The sequence below is a fragment of the Diospyros lotus genome, chromosome 13 (assembly GCF_014633365.1).
Source record: "Diospyros lotus cultivar Yz01 chromosome 13, ASM1463336v1, whole genome shotgun sequence".
NCBI classification, from domain to species: domain Eukaryota; kingdom Viridiplantae; phylum Streptophyta; class Magnoliopsida; order Ericales; family Ebenaceae; genus Diospyros; species Diospyros lotus.
The window spans coordinates 10,379,493-10,387,553 of NC_068350.1; the positions used below are offsets into that span (position 1 = coordinate 10,379,493).

Consider the following 8,061-nt stretch of genomic DNA (forward strand, 5'->3'; position numbering starts at 1 on the left):
AAAAGCATTAAATTTTTTGGCATAAATTTACTAAAATTGAATATTATAGATATATAATTTCAGTGTCCCATGGTTTCCGTAACATTTTTATATAAAAGTTAATAATATATTTTCTTTCTGCTGGAAACTACGTGACAGTATCATAAATGATTTGACGAAGCAGCACCCAATTACTCAAAATTGTAATAATGTTAAACACGCCGACGTTGATATTCTTATGTGTATAAAATTCATCACGAGCATCCAACTGGCCTTAGAATTGACAGTTTGCTGATTTTCGGCTGAAAGAAACAGCCATTATCAAATATTCTAAGCGGCCTATAAAGAGTGAAGCTCCAACCCAAACACTTCAATTGAGCGGAAGAAAAGAAGCTGAAGAGACAAAAAAACAGAGAATGGCAAGTGAAGAGGTGAATTGCAGAGACAGAAGATGGTCTCTCGAGGGAATGACAGCTCTGGTCACCGGTGGAACCAGAGGAATTGGGTTAGAGCCCGACCATCTCTCTTCAATCTCTATCTTTCTTGTCTTTCATTCAATATTTTCTTTGTTGAATTCATATGGGTTGTTATCACGGGAGTTGGAGTTTCGTGGTCGGTGAAAGTATTGGTGATGAGCTCGAGTTTGAAGTTGGTTTAAGTCTCGAGTAGCATAATCTGATTTAATGGGTTATCTCTGGTTTATGAACTAGATATGCCATAGTTGAGGAACTAGCAGGCTTCGGAGCGGCAGTCCACACATGCTCCAGGAACCAGAAAGAGCTGAATGAAAGGCTTCAAGAATGGCAAAGCAAGGGATTCAAAGTAAGCGCTTCCGTTTGTGACTTGTCGTCGAGGCCTCAGCAAGAGGAGCTCATGAAGACCGTCTCTTCTGTCTTTGATGGCAAGCTCAACATCCTTGTAAGTTTGACACAGTTCGAAATTCTGTATTTAGCATAAGTGAGTCGCCATTAATTGTTCTAAGCTTGAAAAGACTGTAATATAATACTGTTCAATGAGATGGTACTGATCATTATGTTTGAAGCGTTCTTATAATGGATCAGTTGAGCCATAGTAAGATATTTTCAGATTTGGTAAAAGAGTAAGAATTCTAGAACAGGGAAATTAGAGGCCTGAAAGAGAATTAATTCTACCTTTTATTAGCAGTGGAAGTGTTGATTAGCTAGCAAGTAGAAGTGAGGAATTTCAAAGAAAGAACAGCAAAGGTTGGCAGAAAAGGACTGCGGGCCATGCTAGAAAAATGCATGAAAACGAACATAAAGTTGTAGGCCATCATGGAATCCGGGAAAATTGTGGAATTTTCCTGCCAATGCAATAATCTCTCCCAATATTCATCTTTACCCATGATTGTGATTGATTATCCCTTTCCCATTGGCAGCTATTTATACATAACTTAGTTGACTATTAAGCTATTGACATGACTCATAAACCACCGATTCTTTCGCATGATCTTAATTTGCCTGACCAGTTTTCAACTTTCCTGGCTGGGTAAAGCTCAGCTTTTTGTAAAGTAACTTGTAGTTTTGTTGGAGATTGATTGATGGTTTTGGGGATGTTTGATCGATGCCATATAGGTGAACAATGCTGCATCAACTCTGCTGAAACAAGCCACAGAAAGCACGGCTGAAGATTACTCGAATTTGATGAGAACCAACGTCGAGTCGCCTTACCATCTGTGCCAACTCGCGCATCCCCTCTTGAAAGCCTCCGGAGCAGGAAGCATCGTGTTCATTTCCTCTGTCGCTGGCATCACAGGTCTCCCCGCAATTTCAGTCTACGCAGCAGCTAAAGGTATAGGAAACCCCAAACTGTTTTTTTCTTAAAAAGTAAAAATTTCATAGCAATGCCAAAGAGACGCTTTTTCATACTGCTTATTTTTCAGGTGCTATCAATCAGCTAACGAAGAATTTGGCGTGCGAGTGGGCGAGGGACAGTATCCGGACGAACACCGTGGCACCATGGGCCGTGAAGACGACGATTATGAAACCCGTAATCTCATACTTCGGAGTTTTAATTAATTGACTCTCTCTTCATAAACCGGTGGATTAAGCCCAATTTTCAACTGCGTATATCATTGTTTCAGGAGGATGTTGATAAGTCCATTTCGAATGCGTATATGCAACTAATGCTAAGGACTCCTCTCCGGCCAATGGCAGAGCCGACCGAGATCTCGTCGGTGGTGGCGTTCCTTTGCCTTCCGGCGGCTTCGTATATAACTGGGCAAGTCATTAGTGTTGACGGCGGATATACGGCTGGCGGATTCAAGGCTACTGACAACTAGAGATATGAGAGTTGCAACGTTGTCTCGCCCTCCATTTGGTATTAAGTTTTGAAATAGTGACACAAAAGGCAGAGCCAGAAGTTTATGTTAGGTGGTAGTGCTCGTCTATCCCAAGATTTAAACTTTGAATGTAACATATATGTGTTGCATTTGATGGGCTTTTGTTTTTCTCAACTTGGTTCAAATTCTGCCTTACCCTAGTTAAAGGTAGATCAAAAATTATTAACGATGGAACACGAGTGATAACGCGTAATCTAAAAAAAAAAATTATTGAAGAGGTAGAGGTCCAAAAGGTAATTCTCTAAACAAATTTAATTGGGATATATATATTATTATTTTATACTTATTTATTATGGGTTGAATAAGTTATATAGGTTAGGAGAATTATAAACAAGTGATACGATTAAGCCGTTTAATAATCATATCAATTTTATATTTATGCTCAACATATTGTGTCCATCTTAGAATATTTGTGTGAATCCCTTTCGACTTGAGCCCATTTATTTATCTCAAATTCAAACTCATTAATTTTGTTACAATTTTTTAGCCATTTTCCGTCTCTTACACAATTATCTCCTCTAATTTTACCCTTACCCAATGCCTACTGCCTAAACTTGACTCATTGAGCACATTATCAATTATGTACTTAAGAAATTTTTATTTATTTATTGGTCAATAGAAAGTGGTAAATGGTCTGAATTCCTAAGTTTAAATTCATTTCCTGTATAGTCATTGTAGATCAAATTTAGATTTATCTCTCTTACCAAAAATCGTAAGACCAAGCAACAGTCATTGTGGATCAAATTTAGATTTATCTCTCTTACCAAAAATTGTAAGACCAAGCAACGGAGGCCCCATAAAAAAAAAACATCCCAAGATATTTTTATTTATTTATTTTCTCCCTTACTCAACTGGCCCAAGTTGTATTTCCAACTTTTCATAGTCAGTTTGGGCTGAAAACTACTTTCCCTGTGTTTCAATGTTTGGGAGCAAGAAAAGCTAGAAGTCAATTGAAAATACATTTTAGTCAACAGAAAACAACGTTACTTATGCTATACAAAATTGTGAAAAATGACTTCCCTCAACAAAAGCCAAAAGGGGAAGTCAGATTTTTGAAACCTTTACTCAACTTCTATCTACCTCACTGCTCGCTCTCTTGCATCGCCATTTGCCTTCTGTCACTATTGCCATTTACCTCGCCGTTGCAGTTTTGTGTCGTCTGCCGCACCATCACTGTTTGACTCTCTCTCTCTCTCTCTGGCACTCTCTCTGTTTGGTCTCTCTTCGGCCACCAAGCAATAAGTCATGACCACCACAGCAAACGATAAGCTGTTGTTTCAATTCCATCATTTGTTTTATTATGGGTTTGATTTTCTTAATCATGAAAAATATTTAAATAAAAAAATAAAAATATACAATAAGATAACACTTGTTACAAGAAAGGATACACTAATTTAAAATTTTGTCAAGTCATTTAATGATATCAACTTTGATGAGATCCTAAAAATTCTCTACTCTATTAGATGATGACGACAACATAGAGGAGATATATATAAAAAAATAAAAAAGACATCATCATCTAATGTACCTTCTAGAAAAAGGCATCACAGAAAGAGAGGTCGCAACTTTAAAGACACAATTGCTTCAATATTTGTAGCAAAAAATAAAGAAATGTCCATTGTTATTCAAAAGCTAAACAAACATCAACTTGAAGTTGATATTCTATTTGAAATGGTGACGAAGGTAGAAGATTTTCATGAAGTTACCCTCTTATCTTTGATTACTTAGCTAAGAATAAAAAACTGCAAAAGCATTTTTAAGCAAGAGTAATTGACTAAAGAAACTTTGAATACAAAACCTTATCAAAGACATGATTGATTAAGATTGGCATCATAAAAAGTCAATATTGTTAATCGCGTTACTTGAATCTAAAACTTAAATTAGTACTTTATAACTTGTTTTTTTTATTAGAATTAAGTATCCAAAACTTATAGTATTATAGAACTTATGATTATCGGCAAACTTGTTTATGATATTATAATGTTTTGATTTTTATTGTTATTTTGTGTTTATTATTCTTTTTAATCTTTATGTTATAATTTGATAATAAAAATATATTGTAATTTTCTAAGTCACATCCAAAAACTAAAAATAGTTTTTCAACAAAATTTTCAACTTATAGCCAAATAACAAAAAAATACATTTTAAATTATTTTTGTTCAAAAAATTATTTTTTTATAAGAAAACACTTTCTCACAAATAAACGAAACCTTAACTCTAATAGAGGGTACGTAATAGAAATAGAGTTTTATATTTGCATTGGACTAGGCTTCTATGTCCAATTTTAAAGCCCGTAAATAACCCAAATAAAAGCCGAATTCCTCCCAAGATAATTAAAATTCAAGGCCTACCATCAAAGCCCAAATTTTATTATTTCTCCACTCTGCGTCCGAAGAATTTTAATGAAAACAAAAGGCCCATTTTTATTCCCTCTTCTACTGCACAGCTCAAATACTAAATTCAATTAACCAACAAATAATACCAACCCCATTTTTTATTGAGTTAATATTTCTCTAGATTTTCTCATTAAAGCATAAAAATGACCCCTTCTTTGTATTTCTATTCTTGCTTCTCTTAAAGAGTTATATGCTGACAACTTTTGGATTAGTCTTTAAATCATCAAAAACTCCCATATTTTTCTACAAACCCACCGATGATTTAGTTCCATAAGAGGTAGCAATAGTAATGCAATGGGTTTAGACCAGAGGCCAAGTGGTGTTGGTCCCTTATGATGGATGACTCTCAAATTTTACTGTTTGTCTGTGTAAACTAGAGATGGAGCTTTGTAGCTTTAAGTAGTATTGAATTATTGATTGATTTGTTTGGAAGGTCTTTCATTGGAGTTCCCTGAATAACTTTGTTCTACCACCTCCACCTGTGATGAAATATAATAAAATGTGAATAATTATTGAGCAAAGAATAATTGAAAATCTATGGCTAATTATGAATCCAATAAAAAAAATAGTATTTTATTTAACAACGGAAATAATCAGTCACTAAAATGTGTTGGAAAATTAGACTAAATCAACCAATGAAAACCCAACTCATCATCTCCATCCCCATCCTCATCCTCCACACCCTGCCCCATTCTTCTCCTCCTCTCTAGTTCACACTTTTACAGTAAACAACTGGTTTTTTTTGGTTTTTTTTTTTTTTTTGAAAGATAAATGAAATTGCAAATAAAATGCCAACATATTAAGGGAAAACTCCTCCCACCAAAGGAAGCATCACAATTTAGAAAATAGAATCAAGAATCATCAAAATAAATAGGCAAAATAAGAAATAAAAAAATAAACTCCTAACTCTAACCAAGTAGACTCATCACTAAGACATGAACAAATTTTGAGCATTTTAAAGCCAAAGTCGAGCAACCCATGTAGAGCATTTAAAGCCAAAATAGAGTTATCCAGCTGCAAGCATTCACTACAAGAAAAGGATAATTGGCGACTACTTTTAGTGGGGGTCGAAGAAAATAGTTTTTAGTGACAGCCATATGTTATCCTCCACTAAAAGGAAATTATTAGTGACAATCAAAAATGTCTTCTACTAAATTCTATTTTTTAGTGACATTCACCACAAACTCCTTCACTATTTGGTACTTTTAGTGGAAATAAGTGAAAAACCTCCACTAATGGTCACATTTTAGTTGGAGCCACAGTGTGGCCTTCATTAATTGATCTTCTTAGTGGCAACCAGCACCAGTTATGTTGGGTTTTTGGGTCTCTTCCTATGGAGAGAAGCCCAAAATTTATTTGGCCCATGAGCAAGAAGCCCAAGGCCCTTAAGGCTTTTCTAAAATTTTAGTATAAAAGGAGAAGGGTATGTGTGTGCAGCAATTTTTAACAAAAAGTGGAGAGTTGGAGAAAGGTTATAAAAAATGAGTTGGAGAAGGGTGTGTGTGTGCAACAATTTTTAACAAAAAGATGAAAGTTGGAGAAGAGATGCGTAGAGTGTACAAGTTTGATCAAGTGATCAATTGAAGCATCATATGTGGTCTGATTTTGCTGATTTTTGGTCAGTTTGTAGAAGACATGGTTCTTCATTCTGAACGGTCGGCTTAACATTTTGAGGTTTGAAGTTTCGATTATTGGTGTCCGAACAGAGGGTTTATTGTCTAAAATTTTCTAGGTTGAAAAATAGCGAACAATTTTTTATCATATGTAGATTGAAAGGTCATCCGTGGTCTGATTGGGCTGATTTTTGGTCAGCAAACAGAGGACATCTAGAACTTCAAACTGATGGTTGGATCATTTATTTGAGCTCTGTAACTCTAGTTTTGCACTCTGAAACAACAACCTAATTTCGATGATATCTCTATAGTCTCTCTTTTGTGTTATGCTCTGAAGTTGTTCATGATAACTAGCTGATTTGAGGTTGTGTACATGCTACTGCTGCTGAACAATCACTTGTGGTATTAGAGCTAGGTTGTGTGTTTGATTTGATTGAATTATGGAAGTGAATACAAATAAGATAATTTATCTTAATAGTTCAAAGTATCATATCTGAAAGAGTAAGATGAAAGATCTTTTATTTGTGAAAAAGTTGCACGTGCTAGTTTTTGCTACTGAAAAACCAATGTCTAAATCAGACGAAGATTGGGAGTTTGAGCATCAGCAGGTATGTGGTTTCATTTGGAAATTTTTTGATGATAATGTTTGTAATCACATTTGTAATGAAAAACATGCAAGAACATTATGGACTAAGCTAGAAACCTTATATGCTTCAAAGAGTGGTAATAACAAGCTCTACTTGTTGAAAAAGATGATGTAGTTGAAATACAGAAAAGGAAATTCAATGGCTAATTATTTGAATGAATTTCAAGGTGTTATAAATCAATTATCTACTACGAGTGTCAACTTTGATGATAAAGTGATGGGACTTTGGTTACTTGCTACACTACTAGATTCTTGGGAGACCTTTAGGGTTTCACTTACTAATTATACCCCCCAATGGTGTTATGTCCATGGAATTAGTCAAGGGTGGTGTTCTTAACGAGGAGATGAGAAGAAAATCTCAAGGCTCGTCAACACAATCTAAAGTTTCGTTCACTAAAAAGAGGGGGAGAGACAAATACAAAGGTAAGAATGGTAGAGATAAAAGCCAAAGCAAGTCTAGATCTAGATACCAGAATGTTGAGTGTCATCATTGTGGTAAGAAAGGCCATATTATGCAGCATTGTTACCAATAGCGAAGAGAGAATATGGCTAGTAGTGAGAAACAAGATAAGAACGATCATGACAATAATAATCGTGTTAATGCTACGACCACTAATGATCTTCTTGTTGTTTATGATGATGATGTGATCACTCTTACTAGTTATGAGACTAATTGGGTGATAGACAGCGATGCTTCACTTCATGTGACATCACAAAAGGAATTCTTCACATCTTATACTTCTAGTGACTTTGGGACACTGAAGATAGGTAATGAAGGGTTGGCTCGAATAGTTGGCATTGGCGATGTTTGCTTGGAAACAAGTAATGGAACAAGATTAATGCTTAGCGATGTTAGGCATGCTCCAGATATGCATTTGAATTTGATTTCAGCCAATAAGCTTAATGATAAAAGGTATTGGAATATCTTTAGTGAGAGAAAATGGAAGCTCACTAAAGGCTCCCTTGTTATAGCTCAAGGAAACAAATACTCCAATTTGTATATGATGCAAGCATCTATATCTAAGGGAGGAGTGAATGTGGCAGAAAATGAAAGTTCAATTGAATTAT

General features: G+C 35.2%; 1 protein-coding gene across 1 annotated transcript; it reads left to right on the forward strand.

Moving 5' to 3' along the window:
• The first annotated feature begins 261 nt into the window (after positions 1-261).
• On the forward strand, positions 262-2,531 carry LOC127788886 (tropinone reductase homolog). Its single transcript, XM_052317550.1, has 5 exons — positions 262-484; positions 690-897; positions 1,572-1,788; positions 1,880-1,986; positions 2,081-2,531. The coding sequence occupies exons 1-5, from the start codon at positions 396-398 to the stop codon at positions 2,276-2,278; spliced, it is 819 nt and encodes a 272-aa protein (XP_052173510.1). The 5' UTR covers positions 262-395; the 3' UTR covers positions 2,279-2,531.
• Positions 2,532-8,061: the final 5,530 nt, after the last annotated feature.